At 51.2% G+C, this 23450-nt stretch overlaps 3 protein-coding genes across 5 annotated transcripts in view; 1 reads left to right on the top strand and 2 right to left on the bottom strand.

The window, feature by feature from the left end:
* Window positions 1-488: 488 nt before the first annotated feature.
* Window positions 489-18007, bottom strand: DNAJC7 (DnaJ heat shock protein family (Hsp40) member C7). The gene is made up of 14 exons (XM_030966192.1): window positions 17883-18007; window positions 10185-10273; window positions 9817-9941; window positions 9617-9730; window positions 9223-9297; window positions 7361-7479; window positions 5627-5780; window positions 4191-4355; window positions 3097-3188; window positions 2624-2697; window positions 2159-2305; window positions 1592-1744; window positions 1089-1151; window positions 489-787 (listed from the first exon to the last, which is right to left on the bottom strand). The coding sequence occupies exons 1-14, from the start codon at window positions 17972-17974 to the stop codon at window positions 750-752; spliced, it is 1500 nt and encodes a 499-aa protein (XP_030822052.1). The 5' UTR covers window positions 17975-18007; the 3' UTR covers window positions 489-749.
* A 219-nt stretch (window positions 18008-18226) lies between these two features.
* On the top strand, window positions 18227-20333 carry NKIRAS2 (NFKB inhibitor interacting Ras like 2). 2 transcript variants are annotated; one of them, XM_030966309.1, is made up of 4 exons: window positions 18261-18396; window positions 18560-18637; window positions 18735-18801; window positions 19156-20333. In XM_030966309.1, the coding sequence occupies exons 1-4, from the start codon at window positions 18303-18305 to the stop codon at window positions 19250-19252; spliced, it is 336 nt and encodes a 111-aa protein (XP_030822169.1). In that variant the 5' UTR covers window positions 18261-18302; the 3' UTR covers window positions 19253-20333. The 2 variants fall into 2 exon arrangements, with proteins under 2 accessions (XP_030822168.1, XP_030822169.1); XM_030966308.1 differs by having other exon boundaries at window positions 18227-18396; window positions 18560-18801.
* Window positions 20327-23450, bottom strand: part of ZNF385C (zinc finger protein 385C) — a 68674-nt gene continuing 65550 nt past the window's right edge. For both annotated transcript variants that reach the window (XM_030966174.1, XM_030966176.1), the window contains one exon: window positions 20327-23283. In XM_030966174.1, coding sequence (XP_030822034.1) covers window positions 23059-23283 — 225 coding nt within the window. In that variant the 3' untranslated portion in view covers window positions 20327-23058. The remainder of the gene's footprint in view (window positions 23284-23450) is intronic.

The following is a 23450-nucleotide window of genomic DNA, read 5'->3' as shown; positions in this document are numbered from 1 at the left end:
AATTTAAAAAAGTACAGTGAAGGAATTCAGCCCAGAGCAAATTCAATATTCCCTTAAACAGGACAATCTTGGGAACACAAAGCCCTTAATTCCAGCTGCATCACAGGGAATTCTCACATAAGCTGCCCTTTGAACTCCAAGCAGCATTTCTCTGATACAGAATTGTAAGCTCACAGGTTATCACAGAAGTTTAATGCCCAAGTGGGCCTTGCTGGGGGAACCATGGGAAAAAAAAAGAAATAAAAAGAGCCAAGAAGCCAGGCTTGCAGGTGAAATGGGATTGTACAAAACTGGATTGAGCCTTGGCAGTATTTCCAAAAGATTAAGATAACTTACAAGTTACTCCAAACCCTGGACATGCTGCTTTGGAAGCAACCAGAAACAAACCAGGAATTCTTTCTCCCTCACACATGTGGAGATTCTGGGAAGATTCCAGGAAATCCTCTGTGTTGAGGGGCAGAAGCAGCTGAAAGCACGGGCCAGCATGGAGGGACCAAAAGATTCAAAGCTTTATTTTTTTCAAATTTTTTTTTTAATAAAGTTAACAGTAAAACAAAATTCACAAGCCTTCCCCTCCCGAGCTGGTTTCCTCTTCACACACACAACACACAAACAGAGGCTCCAACCCAGAAATGAAACTGCTCTAAAGGACAACGAGACGTGATGGAGGAGGAGTCTGGGGCTGTCCGTACTCGAGGTTAAAAGAAGCAGATCAGGTATGTGTGGTTTGATTTGTGTTTGTTTGCTTCTTAGCCAAACTGGAAAAAGAAATTTCCAGGCCCAGAAGCTGAAAAAGAAAATGGAAAATAATCAGGATTTTTCAAATCCAAATTGGTTTAGTGCAAACCTAAGCAGCACATGGATGGCCAAGGCCACACACAGCTCCAGAATGAGGAGTCCCCAAGTTTGGGGCTTTGGACCCAGAAGAAGCAGAACCAGCTGACACTGTGCAGGCAGAACTTGGAAAGAGATTTGTGCAACAGCCAAATGCTCTCCTCAAGCAGCACATCCACTGGGAGCCCCAGCTGCCCTGCCAGGGGCTCTGTGCACTCACAATTCCACGGCTGGGAGGAGAACATCTCACCTACCTTCAAAGCTGAAGCCCCCTGGCCCGCTGAAGAAGGCCTTGAAGATGTTATTTGCATCAAATTCTACAGGGAAGAGAAGGAATTCATGAGTTGCACAGCTAAACAACCATCACATTCCCTCAGTTCAGGAGCTGTCAGCTCACTGAGAGTGTCTCAGAAGGGGACTCAGGGCTGGCTCCAGGGCCATGCAGTGACCACAAACAGGTAAAGCAGAGAGAACCAGCCACAGGGCAGCCTAAGGATCTGCAGAAGCAGCATTTAGGGACTCACAATGACACTATTTACCATATCCTGTGACAGATTTCTGCCCACCAGCTGAGCCAACACCCAGTAGTGTCCCAGGCTGCTCCTAGCTAGAACCACTCAGTTCATCCCAACTTTTTGTCAAGGACTAAACCAAGTCAATTCATGGAACCATTCCCAACAACAGACTTGCTTTAGGGGTAAGGCAGACTCTAAAGGGTTAAAGGCTGCCATGGCAGAGTGGTGTAAAGAGCACTGACCTTCCATGTTTAATCCATCCTCTTCCAAGTCCTGCCCATTGTCATAGCGAGCCTTCTTCTTGGGATCTGACAGGATGGTAAAGGCTTCACCAACCTCCTTAAATTTCTTCTCTTCTTCCTTCTGTACCTCTGCACTTGCTCCACAGTGTCTGTCTGGGGATGCACAAACAAGCAGGAAAAAACTTTTCATTTTTAGTGCAAATGCATAATGTTAAACACTCCCAATGTCAATGTTTCATTTTCAGTGCAAATGCATAATGTTAAACACTCCCAATGTTAATGTTTCATTTTCAGTGCAAATGCATAATGTTAAACACTCCCAATGTCAGTGTTTCATTTTCAGTGCAAATGGATAATGTTAAACACTCCAAATATTGTTTCATTTTCAGTTCAATGCTCCCAATGTTAATGTTTCATTTTCAGTGCAAATGGATAATGTTAAACACTCCCGAACTCCTGCTCCAGATCTGTGGGGTCAGAGCTGCTCTTTCCCAGGAATTCCCTCTTCCACACACATTTCTGCCTCAGTGCTGGCTGCACAGGGCACACAAGGGCTGCAGGAGGTACCTGGATGATGCATTAGTGCTCTTTTCCTGTAAGCCTTCTTGATCTCATCTTCAGAGGCGTTTTTGTTCACCCCCAGGATTTTGTAGTAGTCTTTCCTTTTGCTCTTTTTCAGTTCCACCTGTGCATTCTTTAGGAGCTGCTTGTGTTCTGGAAAGGAGCACAACAGAGGGGAGGAGTTACTCCATCCCTTGCACTTCAGGACATTCAAAAAACAAGGGGACAGTCAAGACAAGAAGCAAAACCAGACATTCTGAACCCAGACACAAGGTGAATTATCACCTCAGCATTCAGAGCTGGGAGAGAAACCACACCAGAGATTTCCAGTGCTTCTGAGGGCTTCTCCAAATTGTCCTGCTGGGGTATTAGGCTGCAAATCACAGCATATTGTGGTGGAAAAAAGGAACAACAAAAATAATGCCAGTTCAGGGAAATTTGTGCACACACACAGAGTGCCTTTGTGCTCACCTTTTGTTTTCTCTGTCTGATAAACCTTCTCATAGTCTCTTACAGCATCTTCATATTGCTCTGTGTCCATGTAACTGTGGAAAGAAACACAGGTGGCCAAGGTGTCCTTCACAGGAACATCAGAAGGAGGGAGAAGGGATTGATCCAGCAGAACCAAACTATGTACTGAGTTTAAAAAAACCCCAGATCCTGGTGATTTTACAGCCCCATCTCCACCACTTACCCTGCAGGCAAGACAATGATTTTGGAGGTCTTTTCCAACCCAAATGATGCTATAAATACACCATCAAGAGGCAGTGCCAGATCCAGGTAGGCAGGAGAGGCCACAGAGAGCCACCCAAATCTCCTCAGCACCATAAGGACGAAAAGTAATAAATTCGGGGGTGGGGCCCTGCTATTCAGTCAAGCTCCAGATTTGTGCTCCTGTCCCTCAGAGCTGCCCCCAGAGGTGCCCAGTGCCAAGGTGCACTCACCACTGTGCCCTCCTCAGGTAGGCTTTGACGTAGGTGTCATCCAGCTTCACCGCGTTCGTGCAGTCGTCGATCGCCTCTCTGAGTTTCCTAAGCTACAACAGCAGACACGAGAGAGTGAACCCCACACAGAGAACAAATTCTGCACCATGACCTCAGGCTAAGGAAAGGTGTGAAGAATCTGGGAAAATATCACTGTTTTCTGTGTCTCCATCTAGGGTTTTTTTTTTTCTAATTTCTCACAAACACAGAGCTTTTGTTCACTGGGGGAAAAAAACCCACCAGAGGCTTGGCCAGTGACATGACAGAGCTGTGTGGTGTTTCTGTGTAAGAAATGCACTCAAAACCAAGGGCCTGCCTGATAACAACCCCAATTCTGTGTCCAAACTAATTCCTGGGCAGGAAGATAAACCTAAAAATATTTAAAAGAAGTCTTTTAGAAAAAGTGTTGTTTGTTTTCAGACACAAACATGTAAGACATGCATTATGCGGCCTCCAGCTCATCCCACTTCCCAGGTTCTGGGAACAGTCTCTTGACCAAGTGGGGGGGTGTCTGGGGAAGCAGCATCAACACTGGGACAGCTGAGGAAGAAAAATGCCCAGAGGGCACAGGGTGGGAATTGGGAGCACTGTCACATCACTGGCTGTTTCTCTGGACAGTGCAGGACTAAAATTCAACAGCAAAGTGTCATGGGGCTTTAAATTAGGTCTTTTTTTAAAACATAAAAACACAAAGCAAGACATGATTTACAAAAAGAATAGGAAAATAAATCTGTTCATTCCTGGGAAGGAAACAAACAGAGACAGGGGTGCTTTTTGCTGACTAAGATAAGGCTGAAGCACGTCCCTCCTCTCCCTCCCACTCTATGCAGCCCAAGTATTTGAGTTTTGTTTCTGCAGGAGTTGTTTCTGCTGGCTGTTGGGAACTGATCCAAGTGTTGTGCAAGCACAAAACCCTGAAACACTGCCCATGGCCTCAGAGATGCAGCTGCCCAGCAGCCAGGGGAGCCTGTGCTCTCCAGAATAACTCCTCTGTGGTTGATCACTGCCATGGTGAGGGATTTGGAAACAGACACCTGCCATAGAACACCCCTTACCTTTGAATTAACCGTCCCTCTGTTGCAGTAGAGTTTGGCATTTGTTTTGATATTATTTGGGTCTATTCCTAGTGCCTCTGTGTACAGTTCATATGCTAGTTTGTAGTTGCCTTTCTTGAATGCTTTATTCCCATCTTCCTTCTTCGCTTTAAGTGCTTTGGCATTCTGAAAGGAAACACACCTGGGTAAGGAAATGAGGTCAGGGGGGCAAGCACCTTGTTCTGCCAGAACAACACAACAGTCAGGATACAACTCACAGCCTTGCAGCTGAAATGATCTCACTTTGCCTTTTCCCCCAAGAGAAGCACTAAGGAACAGCCAGTGCCAGTTCCAGGCATCCTCCATAGGAAAAAGGCTGCCTGATTTTTAAGGAGAGAACATGACAGTGCAGTAAATTCATGGATTAAAATAAAAGGACCAGGAGTTCACTTTTTGAGAGCATATGAACAGATTTAAAGTCAGTTGAAGAACCACACAAGGAAGACGCAACACAGAGGAACAGTGTTAAATAAAAGTCAGAGTATTGGCCTGGATATTGGACCTGAAAGTCAGAAGTCCCTTTAAAACCAATTTATCTGGTTTTATTCCTCCTCTGTCTTACCAGGGAACAAAGAGTGAGGGAAGGGAGGATGCTTCCACATATCACAATCTGCTAAGAAACAGTTTCTAGGAGCTTGGTTGTCTTTGGGAAGGTCGGGACACACAGCCTGCTCCTGGAGATCTGGGAAAGCCAATTGTGGTATTTGTTGGGTCCCCAGGACAAAGGAGGAATTGAGAATCTGACTCCATGTTCTTAGAAGGCTAATTTATGATTTTATGATATTATATTAAAGAATACTATACTAAACCTATACTAAAGAACAGAGAAAGGACACAGACAGAAGGCTTAGCAAGATATAATAAAAAACTTGTGACTGCTTCCAGAGTCCTGACATAGCTGGGCTGTGATTGGTCATTAAATTAAAACAATTCACATGAAACCAATCAAACAAGCACCTGTCGGATAAACAATCTCCAAACCACATTCCAAAGCAGCAAAACACAGGAGAAACAATCAGATAATTATTGCTTTCATTTTTCTCTGAGGCTTCTCAGCTTCCCAGGAGAAGAAATCCTGGCGAAGGGATTTTTCCAGAAAATATGACAGTGACAGCCAATGATGATGGAGGGAGAAGGGACTGATCCAGCAGAACCAAACTATGTGCTGAATTAAAAATAACCCCAAATCCTGGTGATTTTACAGCCCCATCTCCACCACTTAGCCTGTCTTGTCTGCTGGGTTTCTCATGGATGATGGAAGGAGAAGGGATTGATCCAGCAGAAAGGCAACGATGACGGAGGGAGAAGGGATTGATTGATCCAGCAGAACCAAACTACGCGTTGGGTTTAAAAAACCCAAATCCTGGTGATTTTACATGCCCATTTTCACCACTTACCCTGCAGGCAAGACAGGCCTTCTCATGGTCAGGGGCCATCCTGAGGGCCTGCACAAAGAACTGCACAGCCTTCTCGAGGCAGTCCTCGTAGTACAGGCACAGCCCGCGCACGTAGAGCGCGTCGGCGTTGGTGGAGTCCATCCTCAGGATGTCACTGCAACAGAGAAATAAAGGACATCCTCCCTGCTCCTGCTGCCTCCTGACATCCACAAGAACCTCCCTCCACTGAGAAAATACCTCCCTGTGGTATTTTCTGGGTCCTCTGCTAGAGGAGGAATGAAGGAATCTGACTCCATGTTTTTAGAAGGCTAATTTATTATTTTATGTTACTATGTTCTATTAAAGAATGCTATACTAAAACTATACTAAAGAATAGAGAAAGGATACAGACAGAAGGCTTAGCAAGACACTGATGAAAAACCCATGACTCTCTCTCCAGAGCCCTGATTGGTCATTAAGTCAAAACAATTCCCATGTTGGCTAAACAATCTCCAAACCACATTCCAAAGCAGCAAAACACAAGAGAAGCAAATGAGATAATATGGTTTTCCTTTTTCCCTGAGGCTTCTCAGCTTCCCAGGAGAAGAATCCTGGGCAAAGAGGATTTTTCAGAAAATATGACAGTGACAGTACCCAGTTATTTTAACAAGTCTGTGGTTCAGGTAGGGTAAAAGGACAGAAGCCTCCTTGAGCAGGATGGCTGGTTGTGAATGGGGTCTGGATGCAGCTTCCTAGGAAGACTTATGAGGATAAATTCACACATTCCCTCTGCATCACAACTTTTGCTGGACAATACCCTTTTCTTGACTCAGAGATGGGGCAAATGAGAGGCATTTAAAAATTTTAATTTATTTTATTTTCAGTCTCATGAGAAGGGTAACACAGATTTTATAATCCATACCATCACAATCAGAAGCCAACTATTTCTTAATTACAATGCACTATAAGCATTTCTTGGCCTATCAGCTTTTGCCACACCATGCTGTAGATGCCTTAAAGCCAATCGTCTAAAATTACTCCTCGTGGCTCCTACTACAATGCATCTTTTATAGTTCTATTTCTCCAGAGTATCCAGTCTTATTTGCAAGGTCATCTTTTGAAACTTTTTTCTAGCTCCATTTCTCTCTCACCAATATCTCAAAGTTTTGACAGTTTCTCAGCATTTCTTGTCTCAAAGTTTCCATGTGGATGGAAACTTCTGCCAAGCCCTAAGAGCTCTCTACAAATCCATTTCCCATAACGTGCACTAAGTGTCATGGACATATTTTATCAAAAATCCTTTTGACAGGATTTTTCTCCTGAGAAGCCTCAGAGGAAAAGAAAAACAATAATTATCTGCTGCTGTGGAATGCAACAGGTGCATCTTTGATTGGTCTCACGTGGTTGTTTTTAATTAATGGCCAATCACAGTCCAGCTGTCTCAGACTGTCTGGTCAGTCACAAGATTTTATTATCCTTCTATTCCATTCCTTTCAAGCCTTCTGATGAAATCCTTTCTTCTATTCTTTTAGCATAGTTTTAATATATAATTTTCTTTTAATATAATATATATAATAAAATAATAAATCAGCCTTCTGAAACACAGAGTCAAGATTCTCATCCCTTGTCCTGGGACCCCTGCCAACACCACCACACACTAAGGAATATTTGTATTTTCTATTCCCTCAATTATTGCAGGCATGGAGCCAGGATTCCCCAGCAGGTGCCCCTCATGCCCAGCCCTCAGACACTCACCTGGCCACAGACTGTGCCTCGAGGTACCGGCCCAGCAGTGCCAAACACTCGGCCTTGAGGATTTTGAAGCGGTGACAGGCGGGAGCGAACTCCAGAGCACGATCCATGCAAAACACAACCTGGGGTGGGAGAAATCACAGCCCTGAGCACAGCAAACAGCCAAGGGTCTGCTCTGAACTGCTGGCCCATGCCTTGAGGTTTGTGTTTGATCAGGAAGGTGAGTGCAGACACCCATCTCCACTGCTTCTTCAAGTTTCCTAAGCTACAACATCAGACACAAGACAGTGAACCCCACACAGAGAACAAATTCTGCACCATGACTTCAGGCTAATGAAAGGTGTGAAGAATCTGGGAAAACCTCACTGTTTTCTGTGTCTCCATCTAGGATTTCATTTCCAATTTCCAATGGTGGAGACACATTGCATTGGAAAATTTTCCTGATTGCATTGGAAGATTTTCCACATTCAAAAAAGCTACTTTCCTGTTATGCTTTTTAAAGTACATACCTTTTCCAAAGGTTGTGGTGTTTTCCTGGTATGTTTTTCAAAGAACATACCTTTTTCAAAGGTTGTTCTTTGTGTGCCAAGGTCTGAGGCACCTGCTGTGTTAGTGTGACAGTGCACTACACAATACTCAAGGGACACCTGTAGGAAGTTCATCCCTTTAACCCTTCTAAACTGCAAGCCCCAAAGAAAGAACCAAGAAGGACAATCCTGCCCCTGTTTCCTGCAGTATAAAGCCATGTGGGAAGGACAGAAATTCAATAGACTGAGACAGTTTGGACTGGACAAAACACAAAAAAGTACAGTGCAAGGACTGATCTTCTACTGGCCTGACAGCCATGGGCAGGGTGAGCTAATGAGTCTTCTCCATCCCTGCACTCTGGTGGGGACATCTGTGCAAGAACAGGGCATTGTTCCCCAAGGTTCATCTGCTCCTCAGCCCGTGACATCACGGCCCTGCTGTGGGAAGCACTGTGCTCCAGAGCCAAGGGCTCCTGGGTGAGGCAGGAGCAGCTCTCCAGAAACAAAGATCAAGTTTCATGTCAGCCTCCCCAGTGAAGTGGGACTGGGGAAGTGAGGGACAGATGCAGATGCCCAGGCAGGGCAATTCTTACACAGGAAATTCAGATTGATCACACATCCCATTTGCTCCTCACAAACAGGTGATGCAAAGCTGGGATTTACCCTTCCAAAATCTTGAGCTTAGCCTAAGAGTGACCTGAACAATGAGCTCAATGTACTGGACAACCTCTTTTCTGGGATAAATCTGAGCCTTACATGCATCCACTGCACAGAAACAGTTGCATGAGAAGTGCTTGGTGCCTTTCAGATTTTATGCTGTCATTTCTTGTTCTATCAGGTCAGTACCAGCTGCATCCTGTTACAATCCTTGGGAAGAAAGATTTGGAAGCTGTAAGGAGAATGCCCCATGAAGATCTGCATTCCTCCTTGTATGACCCTCGCTGGCACACAGCATGCCTTTCTTTTAATTTTTTTTTTCTTTCAAAGAGTTGAGAAAGAAGAATTCTGGATATGCATTTCAGGAGCAAAGTGTGATCAAATGCTGCTGACAAAATCTGTCTCAAACAGCTCAATCATGACTTCACTCATCCTGCAGAGCAAACAGTGACAGAGGGTTGGCCTGAGCCAGTCACCTCCTCACTTGTCATTTGGTCAGCGCTCAGGGAGCACGAGCTCTGCCACTTCCAGAGCTGACACCATTCACCAGCCAGCCCTGCTCCAACAGATGTGGCACAGCACCTCCCAAACACCCAGCCAGGAAACCAGCCACACACCTACCTGGGCCATGTCAAACACACTAATTTTCATACAAGACCACAGCAAACAAGTTAATCTCACCTTCCTGAAATCCCGTTTCTCAAAATCCACTTCAGCTATTTTTTCATACTCAAGCACAGTCGTGGCATTCTTCAGCTGAAAGACAGAACAAACACACGAGTGCTGCAGGACAGTGTCTGCTCTGAAATGCCACCAAGCAGCATTTGAAAAGCCAATCCCTGAATGTCAGAGCCAAAACTACTGCAGACCATGGACCAATAATGCAGATGACATGAATGCTTTAGCCAGCATTAAAATCAGTTTGAAATAAAGTGACTGAACTGAGAGTCCAGGAAAATGTACCCTGTGAAAGAGACACAAGGACAGCTGCCTTACACCACTCTCCATTTCTCCTTTGGCCAGCTCAGCCTCCTGAGCATCTCCTGGGGACAGTTCAACCTGAAGATCCCCTTACCTCCTGCTGTGCCTGGGTATTTTTATGATCCAGTTCTAAAACTCGTTGAAAGCAGCGGCTGGCAGCCATGGCATTCCCTAGGGAAAGGTGGCACTTCCCTTCCCGGAGATGGCCCTGGGAACACAGGGAAAAGGGATCTGCAAGAGCTGTAACAGGTGCAGAGAAGGGAGTGAAAGAGGTGCCTGAAGCTCTCCACGTACCCGCACAAAGCTGTCGTCCAACCTGACTGACTGCTGAGCATCCTCCAGCGCTTCTCGGAACCTCCCCAGCATCATGAGCGTGGCAGCTCTGTTCCCATAATAACTGGCATTATTGGGACATGTATCTGGAGAAAATACAAGACTCATTAGCAGTGTAATGCAGCAGCTGCACAATTTGTGGCACTTCAGAACATTGGCCCTGACTGGCATTATCGATCTGGTGACATTTCCCAAGGTAATTAAAGCAGGCAAAAGGTTTTCTTTCAGCATGGGCTGTCAGAAACCCCACTGGTGTGTTTGAAATCAGCAACCAGCTCCAGTTTTAGACATGGTGTTCAGTAAAGATTGATATTATCAGCTGTTCTCACCTATGGCTTTTGTGTAGTAGTTGAACGCTTCGTTGTAATCTTTCTTGGCATAGTATGCATTTCCCTGCTCCTTGAATGCTTCTGCTTCTCTGAAAGGAAGCAAAACACCACATTTTCAGAAAAACTGGGCACCAGACAGATTGTGACCATGATGACTATGTGATCCCCAAGCAGCATAACTGTTTAATGCTTCAAATCTAACCTGGTTCCCCTGAGACCTCCTCAGCACACACTGCCCAGCACACCCCATTTTCTGCTGGCTCCCAGCTACTCCAGGGCTTTACCTGGGACATTCAGCAATATTTCCTGGCCACATTTTACAGGGATGCAACAGAAGCCTAAAGCCACCTTTGAGTCCCCTCAGAGTCCAGCAGAACACCCTGGTATGGAGTTCATCCAACAGCCCCCTCCTGCAAGGTGCTGCACCTCAGAACAAAAGAGATAGTGCTGGCTCTTTCAGGAGTCCCACATACTTATAAACCAGAGCCAAGAACAATTTCCACATTCAAAAGACAGCTAAATCAAAGAGAAATATGGGTACAAGCCTGCAACAGAAGCCTAGCACTGCCTTGGCAACAGGTCTAGAAATAGTTCTCACACTCAAGAGCAAGCATTTGCAGAGACAGTTTGGGACATTTAAAAACACACAACATATGGTTGGAAGCAGCTTCCCTTAAACTCTCGAAAGCAAAGCTTCCCCTAAGGGAAACCAAGGCCCTTCTCTTCCCTCCTCTCCCTTCAGCCTTTCACCTGCACAGGGCAACAGGGAGAGCACATAACACTGATGGAACAGCAAATGTGAGCAGTGCTCAGCAGGCTGACTGGGAGAGAACAAAGGGAATTGTGTTGGAACAAGTTCCCATGTTTGCAGCCTTGCTCAGGCTGCCATTGGCCATTCCCACACAACCACCTCATGCAGGGCTTGTTTTCACTGAGCCATCACAGATTTCCCAGCTGGCAGAACAATGGACACTGGGAGCTGGGAAGTGTGCTCCTCACTTTCAGTTTTAAGTTTTGCTGTGTGCTACATCCCAGCTGAGTCCAGCCACAGGAGTTAAACCCTGGGAGGAGATGAGATGGGTAAGAACTGGGGCAGAGCAAGGGGTAGCACATACCCACTGCCCCCCAAGGGCCTTGTCCTGGCTCCTGGGTCAGCTCCTCCCTCTCCTGCTCCAGAAAATGATGAAAAGATGGGAAACTGCCATCCCTCCTGTGGCCCAGCCCTCCCAACATCACACCTGAGGCAGGTGCTGCAGCCTGGCTTTTCCTCAGGAGCCAGCACCCAGCAGAGCTCCAGGAGCTCTGCACTCTCCCAGCTACACTGATGTGCAACTATGCCTGTGGGATGGATCCATATCACAAGCATGAGGATGCAAACTCTGCATGATTAAAATGTTTCCAAACACAGCCACCTGTTTTGAATATTACAGATCAAATATCTGAACGCAGTGGAAAAACTACTCAGCACTTCTGCACTTTTGGAACCTGGGCAGTAAAGAGTTTCACTGTTCTCTTGTTTCTCTAATCACAAATAGAAAAGAAAATCACAGATCCTATGAAAACTCCTTCCCTCAGGTCTTTGTTGTACAGTCTAAAGAAATGGCAGAACTCACCTGAGTCACCACCACAACCTGTCCAGCACAGTGGGCTGAATCACAAGTTCTTTTATCCATTTTACCTGTCCTGTCATGAGGAATTACCATCTAATAGACACAGCTAAAGGCTGGCTGCCAGAGCACCCCATCTGCCACAAACTGCAGGGAAGAGCTGGGAAAATGGGAGAAAGAAAACATAACCCTGGCAAAACCAATTTTCAGAAAGCACCGGCACTTTGAGATGCCAGAGAAACACTCCCACACAGAGATTACTGTTTTCCGCTCTTTTTTTATTGGTCTGTTTTCCTTTTAAGCATTTTAATACAGATCAATGTATCAACAAGTCACAGTGCCTGGGGTGACAGTGGCAGAAAGGAGAGCACAGGTATTTCTGCTGCTCACATGGCCTAAGGCTTAACCATGAAGATGGTGAAAGCAAATCACCTCCAATGAAGATGGTGAAAGCAAATCACCTCTGCAGCATGAAGGCAAAGGACCTGCTGGAGCTGTCAGGCTGGGCTCGAGCTCCAGCACCAGGACAGGAGCAGCTCTACCCTGCTGTGCCCTGATGACATCCAGAGCACACAGCCCTTGTTTACCATGGCTCTGGCTCCAACAAGGAGAACTGCAGCCCCTGATCTCACTGGGGATTGTTTCAGCCCAACAGATGCTGTGGTCTGAATGAGCTCATTCTGCCTCCTGCGCTGCTGGGGCCTGCACTCCCCACTTGCTACTTTTGACACTGAAGAAGAATCATGCTTTGCTGAAATACACCCACAGCTGAATGGGTGTCTTTGTGACGGGGTTGGTGTCTTCACTGGGCTGCTCCATGCTGAAACACAGAAGAGCTGCACCAAGGAGCTGGGTAAGGAGCTTGTCTTTCATCACTCACAGGCACAGGAGGGGCTGGTGGGAGTGACTCTTCTTGCAAGCAAGGCAATTATTTTTTTCTCTTTTATGGTATTTCTCAGCATCTCTAATACTTGAAGTACTTTGGTCCCAGTCACTCCAGAGAACCTGCCTCCATGGAATCATTTGGGCTGGGGAAAACCTCTGAGATCTTAGACATTGATCACCACCTTGTCAACCAGACCAGAGAGCACTGAGCGTCATGTCCAGTCGCTCCTTGAACATCTCCAGGGATGGGAACTCCAACTGCTCCCTGGACAACCCTTTCTGAGAAGAAATTCCACCTGATGTCCAAGCTGAACCTCTCCTGGCACAGCTGGAGACCAAGGAATTCAAGCAGCAGCTGCGTGCGCTGATGCTCCCTCGCACACCCGAGCTGTGAGGATGGAGGGAGGAACCAGCACAAGGCTCCTTCTCCTCCCTGTGCCCTGTGAAAGCTCAGCCCCTGCTCGTTCCCAGCACAGCAGCTCTTGGAGAAGCCATCCTGCACACAGTGACACAATCCCACGCTTGCCTAACAACTCCTGCCTCCTCCTCAGAGCTTCCACACGCTGCCCCCGCTCGAGTGCCGATCGTGGCTTCCACCTCCCACTCCAGCTCCCCATGAGACTCCTGCAGACACCTGATTTTCTGTCATGGGAACTTTCAGGGAGCTGTAAACCAGCAGCTCTTGATCCAGGTGTGCTTGGCACAGCTCCTGGGCAGGGATGTGCCAAGGCAATACCACCAGTGACAGAAATCCAACACCTAAGCAGGTGGCAGAGTCACTATCTCCCAGCTCTCCTGACCCTCACTCCCACTTCCCTGCCTGCCTCCATTATGAAACAGTGCAAAACCCTAAAATAACCAGGATTTAAGGAAGTCTCCAAAATCCTGTCCTGACCAAGTAATCTTTCCTGTTATGCTCTGGCAATTTTGTGCAGTTCTTGCAGAGGATTTTCCATCAATAGGATATGGTGCCTTTATCAGGCATTTTTGGGGGTGAAATCCCACCCAGATTCTCAGCTGTCAGATGTGACTCAGCTGCTGGGGTAAAATAAGTTGGGTGATCTCAATTCAGTTTACAGCAGGCAGATGTCTAGAGCTTAAAATTAGCCATCATGTTTGCCCCTGGACATACAATACTCTCCCCTCCCTTCTTTGAGGACTTGGAAGAGCAACAAAACACTCCCTGTGCCAGGAAGATACACAGGGTGCACTTTAGAGACCTGTCCTCAGGTGAGGTTTGACACTGAGTGAGGATTTAGGCACATACAGGAATAAAGGAATATATTTACATATATAGGAATATATTAAATATACTAATATAGGAATACATTACATATTACATATAAAGGAATATATATTTACAACTTCCTCACGAGGGGCTGCAGAGGGGCAAGCACTGAGCTCTTCTCTCCGGTGACCCCAGGGAATGGCTGGAGCTGGGTGAGGGAGGGTTGGGTTGGATTTTAGGAAAAGGTGCTTCCCCCAGAGGGTGTGTGGGCACTGGGACAGGGCAGTGGTCACACACTGGTGTGTGACAGGCTGCTGTGCCCTGCTGGGCAGAGCAGAGCTGATTCCTGGCACATCAGCTCCCCCCAACGCACAGACACCACGGCAGAGACTCAACACAGCCCCCAGCTTGGAAATCTGAGCGTGGACACACAAATCTCTACATGGATGGGCCAAGGATTCACCCATGGAAAAGTAACAAAGGGCTGGCTGCCTTGAGCCTCCCAAGAGCAGAGCTGAACCTGAACCCACAAGGTGCTCAAACCCTCAGAACGTTCCCCATAACTGAGGGCAAACTCAGAAGGCCAAAAGAGCCACAAGAACCAAAATATGCCCCAAGAAATCCAAGGATTGACCCAAACATTCCCTGCAGCCACGAGTGAGAGCAGTCGAGCCCCAGCTTTAATTGTGCTGTTATGTAATTCCCAGAGCTCAGAATTAACCTAATTCCCTGCAATGGCCCCATCCTGCCTGGCAGGGCCACAGTGTAACTCCTGTGAAAACCCATGGAAGGGTCTAGAATCAGCCTGAGACTGCTTTTTTTCTGAAGGAAGCAATTCCTTTGGAATGAAGGAAGATAACCAGTTTAAGAATTCCATAGGAAAACAACTGCACCTACATTATGATTCACCTCAAAAAAAGCACATTTCATGTTAAGGAAATAGGGTGAAACTGTAGGTATGGATCACCTTTTCCTACTGGATAAAGCAACTGCCTGAGTTAGATATTCAAATACTCTGCAGATGCACAGGGAAGCAAACAACTACTGGAGTACCTTCTGCTGCTTGTGGTATGACCAGGAGATCATAAAATAATTCCATATGAGTAAAATGGGCTGGTTTATCACCTGGGAAGTCCAAGTGTTCATTTACAGGCAGAACAGGAACAGGAAAGCCATTTCCAGGTTATCCCAGAATGACCTGGTGCCCCTCAGATGATTCACTCCCTCCTGTCAGTGCTGCCCCAAAACTGGCCAGAAATTACATCTATTCTGGAGGAAGCTCACTGAGATGCACCTGGAAAAGCCTCTTGGTGCTCACCAACACCTGGCAAACTCCAGGTAACACCTGCACACCTGGCCAGGCCCAGAACCTCCAGGACTCTGTGGGTCACTCCATGGCTCATCACCCTGCTGTGGGAAATGCTGATGCCCCCACAGAGGCAGCAACACATCCCAAGCCTGCAGCAGGGGCTCTGCAATTTCCTAGCTGTATTTTCCTGACAGCTGGAGGTTTTTCAAGAAAACAAAGCTCCCATATGCTCCAGTGCTGAAGAAGGAGAAAGATCCAGCCTGAAGCATGCACGGGAGCCAGAACCCAGAGGTGCCAGGAAGATGACAAGGAAATTCTCCCTGGCAAAACTCCAGGGGCCCAAGCTCACAAAGCAGCTGGGAGCAGGGAAAAACTGTTCCCATGGATGAGAAACCTTTAAAATTAATGAAGAAACAAGGGAGTTTTTAAGGGTGGCCCAGTCCTGCTCATCAGCTGCTCAGCACTGGTGCACCAACGGATAAAATTAACACAATTACATCAACACTTTCTGCCAGGACCCCAACAATCCATGAGGCAGCAGCAGACAATAATTATCCTGTGACCACACTCCATTCCTGTGCCCTGGACACCCTGGGAGCCCTCTGGCATGTCTGCAGCTGCTTCAGGGCATTAGTTACAGCCATTCTGAACTGCAGATCTCCCCTTTTGCTCATTTTCTAACTTTCCAGTTTTATTAAGCCAGAGGGAACAGAATCATGCATTTGGAGAAAGGTGAGTTCTTGAGCAAAGTATCCATATTCTGCTGTACTGTAATCCCTAAATGGAAACAACAGAACCTGGCACCCTCATTGCTGAGTTATTGTAAGGACTCTGAAAAGGTTTTCCTTTATTTTTGCTGATTTTTATGGAAGTGAGCACAGATACACCCCCAAAGGCTGCACCAAATCAGTGTGTCCCATGTGGAGCTCACCCAGCTCTTACCTGGCCTGGGATGTTTCACAAACACCTGACACCTCCTGAGGCTGCAACTCCACTCCCCAATACAGCAATTATTGCCCTGATTTTCACAAGAGCAACTGAGCTACCACAGTGAAACACAAAGGGCAGGGGTAGGGAAGAGGTCAATGCACAGAACTGCAAAGAAATCGGGGTGTGCAGGGCTGGCTCCCCCAGAGCAACACCAAGGAATCAGCTCCTGCCCATAGGGATCCATTTCAGCAAGGGAAAGGTGCAACATTCCCAAAAGAACATGAAAAGGTACAGCACATAATGGAAGCAGTGCACGGCCTCAGGAAGGGAGAAAAGAGCTGGAGGTCACTACCTGCAGACACCTGTGCCTTCAGCCAGGGTTTTACCTCTGAATTTCCACCATTTCAAACAGCACATTTTGCTTGCCCGGGGGCAGGAGCGCTGTGCCCACACAGGTGTGTCCCAGCCCCACAGGCAGGAGCGCTGTGCCCACACAGGTGTGTCCCAGCCCCACAGGCAGGAGCGCTGTGCCCACACGGGCCTGTCCCAGCCCCACAGGCAGGAGCTCTGTGCCCACACAGGTGTGTCCCAGCCCCACAGGCAGGAGTGCTGTGCCCACACAGGTGTGTCCCAGCCCCACAGGCAGGAGTGCTGTGCCCACACAGGTGTGTCCCAGCCCCACAGGCAGGAGTGCTGTCCCCACACAGGTGTGTCCCAGCCCCACAGGCTGGGCGATGCCCGTGCTCTGGAGCTCCAAGTGCCTCCTCAGCAGCTCCTCCTCTCCTGCTCAGCAGGAAATCCCCAGGGAGCTGCTCCTCAGGCCTCAATTCCACAGAATCCCTCAAGCCATCAATGGGAGCCTGAAACCACCATTCCTCAGAGGCCACTTTTGGTTTTGTTTCCTCTTCTTCGTTCCACTGAATCATCTTCCAGATGAAATGCCTCAGCTCCTCCAGGAACAGCTCTTTCCTTCCAGGGGTATGAACCCAGCACCTGGCACTACGGAAAACCAGTGGAGTTTCCAGGACTGGGATCTTCCCACACCTCACTCACTCCTGAGGGGAAAACGTGCAGGAAAAGTGGGGATCCCACCTCGCTCTGCCTCAGGTGACACTGGCAGCTCCCCCGGGGCACGGCACGGACAAACCGGGAGCTCCGGGATGATGGAGCACTCCCGTTATCCGCAGCAAGGCAGGACGGATCGGAACCCACAGATTTCAAACGGAGCAGAACCGGGGGAATGCGGCGATGGAGCAGCAAAAGGTTCAGGAGTTTGGAGCCTCCCCTTCCCATGAGTTTAATCCTTCACCCCTCAACAAGGGGGAGGACGCGCTCCCCGACACCGGTGCGGGTGTGTGGCCTCGGGACACAGGGTGTGAACCGCATTGCTGGCACACCCCGGTAACGGGTGGCTGCTCTAATCCCGGGAGCTCTACAGGACGCACCGGCACCGCACCGCAAACCCGGCGGCGGCTGCCGGGCCCCGCCGCGTGCGGCCCGCGGCTGTCATGGCCCGCCGGGCCCCGCTGCGGAGCCCCGCCGCTCCCGGCCGGCCCGGCACACAGGGCTGTGCCCGCGGGGTCCGCCCGGGCCGGCACCGACCGCAGTCCCCGGGCGCGCTCCCGGCCCTGCCGAGCACCGCGGCCCCGGGCCCTGCGGCACTGCAGCCTCGCCGGGCCGCGGCCCGCCTACCGGCAGGGACAGGGGCCGCCCTTTCCCCGCCCGGGCCGCCGCTCTACCTGCGCGCCTCCTCGTCGCTGTCGGCCTCGCCGGGCCCGTCGGGCGCCGCCATGACCACATCGCACTCGGCCTCAGCCGCCGCCGCCGCCATCTTACCGCGCGGGGCTGGGCCGGACCGGGGCGGGCCGGGGCGGGGCGAGGGCCGGAACGGGCGGGATCTCCGCCGGTAGGGCGAGGCGGGGCCCGACCGGCAGGGGGCGCCCGCGGAGGAGTGCGGCGGCGGCATGGGGAGGGGTCGGTACCGAGAGGGAGGTGGAACTCCACCGGGGGTGGGCGGGGCTTACTCAGACCACGCCCCTCCCGCCTCAGGGCAGCGCCGGGTCCCGCGGTCCTCCCGCCCACAGGGGGGCGCTGTGGTGCCGTCGGTTCCTCCCGCCGCCGCCGGTGAGGCTCGGCCGCGGCCGCCGCGGTGAGGCGGGATGGGCAAGAGCTGCAAGGTGGTGGTGTGCGGGCAGGCCTCGGTGGGGAAAACCTCCATCCTGGAGCAGCTGCTCTACGGGAACCATGTGGTCGGTGAGTGCGGCGGCTCCCCTGGGTGTAGCAGGCAGCTCGGGCCTTGGGCAGTGCTGATTCCGGGGATCCCCGTGAGCTCTCCCTGGTCACCCCCACCCGCACCGGCCGCGCTGTGCCAGGGCCCCGGCAGCATTCCCACGTGTCCCCCGCCCACCCCCGGCAGGCTCGGAGATGATCGAGACCCAGGAGGACATTTACGTGGGCTCCATCGAGACCGACCGCGGCGTGAGGGAGCAGGTGCGCTTCTACGACACGCGGGGGCTGCGGGACGGGCTGGAGCTGCCCAAGCACTGCTTCTCCTGCACCGACGGCTACGTGCTGGTCTACAGCACCGACAGCAAGGAGTCCTTCAAGCGTGTCGAGCTGCTCAAGAAGGAGATCGACAAGTCCAAGGACAAGAAGGAGGTGAGTGCCCGGGAGAGTGGGATCTGCTCCCCTGGGGCAGGTTGTCACCTTTGGTTTCTCCAGCCTGTCACAATATACTGAGGGGTTCCTGATCTGGGAGACTCGCAGCAGTAACAGACCGTCTTCTGAGGTGCTCTCTGAGCATACAGGTGCTCAAAAGCTTCTTCCACTTTGGGGCTGGTTTGGGACACACAGACCCCAGCAGGAGGGGAAGGGAGCACTGAGGTCATTGGGTTTCAAAAGGCCTTGACATGGAATCAGTGGCAGGGCCAGGCCCACCACTGAGGGCAGAGCCAGCCATCCCTGCAGCTCTGTGCTTGGTCATCAGGGGCCCTTCTCACCCTTTTGGAACAGGTCACCATTGTGGTTTTGGGCAACAAGTGTGACCTGCAGGAGCAGCGGCGGGTGGACCACGATGCAGCCCAGCACTGGGCCAAGGGCGAGAAGGTGAAGCTGTGGGAGGTGTCCGTGGCTGACCGGCGCACGCTGATCGAGCCCTTCATCTACCTGGCCAGCAAGATGACCCAGCCCCAGAGCAAGTCTGCCTTTCCCCTGAGTCGCAAGAACAAGGGCAGTGGATCCATGGATGGATGAGCCTGCTTGCCCTTCCCTTCCATTGCCACCTCCTCTTCCTCACCTTCCTGCTTCCCTTGCACACACCTCCTGCTGAGTCCTGCCTGGTGTCACAGAGCCTGTGGGAAGCAGGTGGCCAGGAGGAACAGTCATCCCAGGGCTAGGGATGGTCCTGGTGGACAAGAGAGGCAGTGGGACAGGAGCCACTGCTCTCCCTGCCCAGCCCCTGCAGCTGTCAGAGGTGCTACAGGAAGGTCAGGATTCACTCAGTGACCCCCTCTGCTCTCAGGTGCAGGCTGGCAGAGTGGAACAGAGGCACAGCATAGGCTGGCTGAAACATGGGCATCAGCTCCACATCTGGAGGGAGCAACTCCCTCTTTTTCTATTTCCTGACAACATGTGGGCAGGGCTTGTTTGCTGGCCCTGCCTCCAGCCAAGCAGCTCTCCTTGCCCTGCCCTAGCTGGCTCTGTGCTGCTCCCTGGCAGCTTGTCCCTTACCCTGGCAGTGTCCACTGCTCCTTTATGCACTGGAATATCCAGACATGCTGCCCCAGGGAATGCCTAGAGCAGGGCAGGTGCTGTTCCTGAGGGTAGGGTGCCCAAATGCACCATTCCAGCCCTCCTCTTCCTGAGTGCAGACTCAGCCATGAGCTTGGAGGAGATGGGGTTTTGCTTCACCTGCATACCTCGATCCTTGGAGGAGCTGGGACTGTACTTACCCTGCACAGCCCAGGTGCTTTGGGCTATGGCAGCTCTCACTGCCCACCTGTCACAATGCTGCCTCTTCTCAGAACCACCTTAAGACAAGGCACAGGTGTCCTAGCCCTACCCAGCAACACTTGTTCCCTTCAGGTAGTCTGGATGTAGGAAAAGAATTGATGAAAAGCCCCAGTGTGTTTATACTTGTTCCTTTTATTTACCGAGTAACACAATAAAGCGATGAGATTCGGTTATCAAAATATTTTCCTTTTTTTTTTTTTCCCCAACAGTTATAGTACATCAAAAAAATATACAATGAACATTACAGGAGGGTACTGGCCAAGTCCCTAGAGTCTGGATATTCCATTTTGGGTTTGGTTTGTTTTTTTCTTTTTTTTTTCTGGTGTTTTGAATCAAATTTCACATCACTCCAAGGTTATTTACAGAGGGGCACACGTTACCGAGCGCTATGGACTATCCCTACTCCTAGTACAGCATGTGCTAAGTCAAAGGCAGTAAATGCTTTGGAGAGCAGGAGGGGATTTGAGGGGGATGCCATAACGGGGGGTTCTTATGCAGCTCGTTGCAGTATTATTGTCACTAGAAGGAATGGCTTTCACAGGGTTAAAGTGCCAAGAACAGGAGTGCATCAGGACTCCACTGGTGAGGGGCAAGGAGCAGCCATGGCTCCAGCACAGGCTTTTTGGAACAAAATGGAGGGGAACAGGCCCACTGGTGCCACGTGGCTCTGCAAGCTGCAGCCCAGCTGCTCCAGGCTCCCCGAGCTTCTGAGGGGCTGGGCACAGCACCAGGGGCTCATGGCACAGGAGGGGACCCATTGTCCTGCTGCGGTGGCGGGACTGGGGGTGACCCCAAGGGGCTGGGAAGGGCACAGTGAGACGGGCAGGGGTGGCTGGGGACACTGGCCATGGGCTGCTTGGCACTGGGGAACAGGGACAGCATCTCCTGTCCCCTGGGGGCCCACCAGCACAGGCTCCTGTCCTCTGGGATGTGGGGTCCCTCTGTGTCCCCTGGGCTGTGGGACCATCTCCCTATCCCTGGCAAAGCCATTTCTGCAGGGAGCCTTGCTTCCCTCACATATCCCACCACTGCTGCAAGACCTTTCCATTGTCTCCACGCACAGCTGCTCACTCTTCTCCTGGTGCCCTCTCCCCACTCTCCTCCTTCCCTGGGGAAGGGATGCCCTGAGCAGGTGAATTCACACCCAGGGGCTCCCTCGCTCTCCTGTCTCGTGGCAGGAGCGCAGTGGTGGCTCCATGGTTGGTGCTGCCCACAGACCCTGCAGGTGTGAGCTCCTTCCTGCAGCTTTCCTGCCCTTGCCAAGGCTCCAGCCCTGGGAAGCAGATATGTTTCAGCCATCTGAGTCACCCATTGGCCCCTTCCTGTTCACCTTCCCGTGCCAGGCCCCATCCTGAGCATCGGTGGAGCACGCTGGGCAAAATCCTTCTGAAATCCAGGCGCTGCCTGTGGCCAAGACATCAGCTATGTGTGCTTGTGCGTGTGGATTCCCAGGTGCACACACCAACCTGCCTCTTCCCGAGGGCTGGGAGGGAATGGGAGTCACAGCAGAGGTCTGAGCCAGCACTCTGGGCCAGGGATGGGACAGAGCTCAGTGTCATGTTGGTTCTTCTGCTGCCACCACTGCTCCAGCTGCAGCACCAAAGGGAATCGCAGGCGGCCAGTGCGGCGGGTGAGCTGCCCCCTGGATTGCATAGATCAGGGTGGGGTGTTCCTCCAGAGAAAGGTCCATTTGGGATGCAATTCTCTCTATGTACAGCAGCGTGCTGGGCACCCAGAGCGCTGCGGTGACAGTCCCAGACAGTTCATGCTTGGGCTGTCTGAGCACAGTGAAATGCAGAGCTATGGCCTCGGGCTCCCTCCAGAGCCTGGCTGTGGGTGCCCCTGCCACCTGATTGTCCAGGCTGCTGAGGACACCTTTGATTTTGGGAATCATCAGTAACTTCCTGGAAGCTCCTAACTAGGATGGGATCGGAGGGCTGTGCACGGCAGGTGAGCAGCAGCGTTGCCTTTCACTGGAGAACTGAAAGTGCTTTAGGGACATTCACTCAGCCTCACAGCATCTCCCGGGAGGTAGGGGCAGGGCTGTCCCCACGGTGGGACAGAGACAAGGACGGGTGCCAAGCACAGGGTCACCTCCTTGGGGAGCCAGCACTGGCACTCCTGGCCTTGCTGGGCATGAGTGGGGCCCAGCTCAGCCACATGCCCATCGTGTGCTTCTGGGGCCAGGGCAGGGCCCGTGTGCTTTGGAGGGAGGAGGCGCCAGCCCTGGGGTCAGCTATTGCTCTCGGAGTGAGGATATGGTCAGTGTGGCCGTGCCTGCCACCACGGGGGCTCTTTGGCTGGTGGGACGTAGGGAATTGGGACGGGGGGCTGGTGGGTGGCACAGAAACCCCCTGCCAGCACAGGCAGGTGCAGGGCTGGCAAGGGCACAGCCAGCCCAGGCTGAGAGAGAAACTGCCAGCTTCCCACTTGTGCTGGGGTTGTTTCTCCCAGAAAGAGCTGGGCTGAGATTCCCCTCGCAGTTCCCTTCCCACTGGGCGGGCAGGGAGCAGAGGGATGCTCCTTCTTCCAGGGACCAGCCAGCTCCTCTCCTTCCAGTCTGGTAACTGGGAGGGCTATGAAGAAGCAGCCAGCAGGCCAAGGACAGGCAGGCTCTGGCCATGAGATGGTCCTGCTGATTTGGACACTGTCCTCTTCCGTGCACTGCCTGGGCTCATCTGCTGAGCAGGGGCCAGCACAGGCTGGGGGAGCGGTGGGGATGCGTGGGGGCTGGCCAGGCTCTGTCAGGGCACCTCTCTCCAGTGGGAGCCCTCTCCAAGCAAAGGAGAAGCCGGGGTTGATGTCTACCACTACGTTTTCCCACCAGCCAGGAGAGCAGGTACGAGGAGCGCTGCCCCCAGCCCAGCCCAGCCCGGTGCACAGACCCCGGCTGGCTCAGCGGCTCTAGTAGGGTGCAAAGACGATGGGACCCGGCGTGGGGCGGACGTGAGCCGGCGGCGTTCGGAAAAGGGCTGGTCCGAGGATCGGCGCTTGGAACAGGGTGGTGGCAGCTGCCGGTCGCAAGGCGAGGGGTCCGGGCATGGCGCACACGGCAGCGGCGGTGAGCGGGCTCGGCAGGAAACGGGTGGCCAGGGTTTTGGTGAGGTGCTTCTGCAAAGCCAGCTTGGACTGCAGGGAGGGAGGAGGAGATACCGTGAGATGGCAGGAGAGATGGAGGAATCACAAGTGAATGCTGCTGCCAAAGCACTCCCAAGTTATCCAGGAATTGACTCAAGACCCACCACCACAGCTCACCCTCCTTGAGGGGAGAAGCTGAGCTGTGGTGATGGAAGCCA

The sequence above is a fragment of the Camarhynchus parvulus genome, chromosome 27 (assembly GCF_901933205.1).
Source record: "Camarhynchus parvulus chromosome 27, STF_HiC, whole genome shotgun sequence".
Classification (NCBI taxonomy): domain Eukaryota; kingdom Metazoa; phylum Chordata; class Aves; order Passeriformes; family Thraupidae; genus Camarhynchus; species Camarhynchus parvulus.
This window is presented reverse-complemented; position numbering and strand designations above follow the sequence as displayed.

Bases quoted from the DNA above. Each gene is read 5' to 3' on its own strand.
- DNAJC7 (XM_030966192.1), bottom strand. From the start codon at position 17,974: ATGGCGGCGGCGGCGGCTGAGGCCGAGTGCGATGTGGTCATGGCGGCG. The intron at 9,298-9,616 runs GTAAGGGGATCT...TCTGTCTTTCAG, and splicing joins ATACCCAGGCACAGCAGGAG to CTGAAGAATGCCACGACTGT. The intron at 5,781-7,360 runs GTGAGTGTCTGA...TCTCTGTTGCAG, and splicing joins GAGGCACAGTCTGTGGCCAG to TGACATCCTGAGGATGGACT.
- NKIRAS2 (XM_030966308.1), top strand. From the start codon at position 18,303: ATGGGCAAGAGCTGCAAGGTGGTGGTGTGCGGGCAGGCCTCGGTGGGG. The intron at 18,397-18,559 runs GTGAGTGCGGCG...CACCCCCGGCAG, and splicing joins CTACGGGAACCATGTGGTCG to GCTCGGAGATGATCGAGACC. The intron at 18,802-19,155 runs GTGAGTGCCCGG...CTTTTGGAACAG, and splicing joins AGTCCAAGGACAAGAAGGAG to GTCACCATTGTGGTTTTGGG.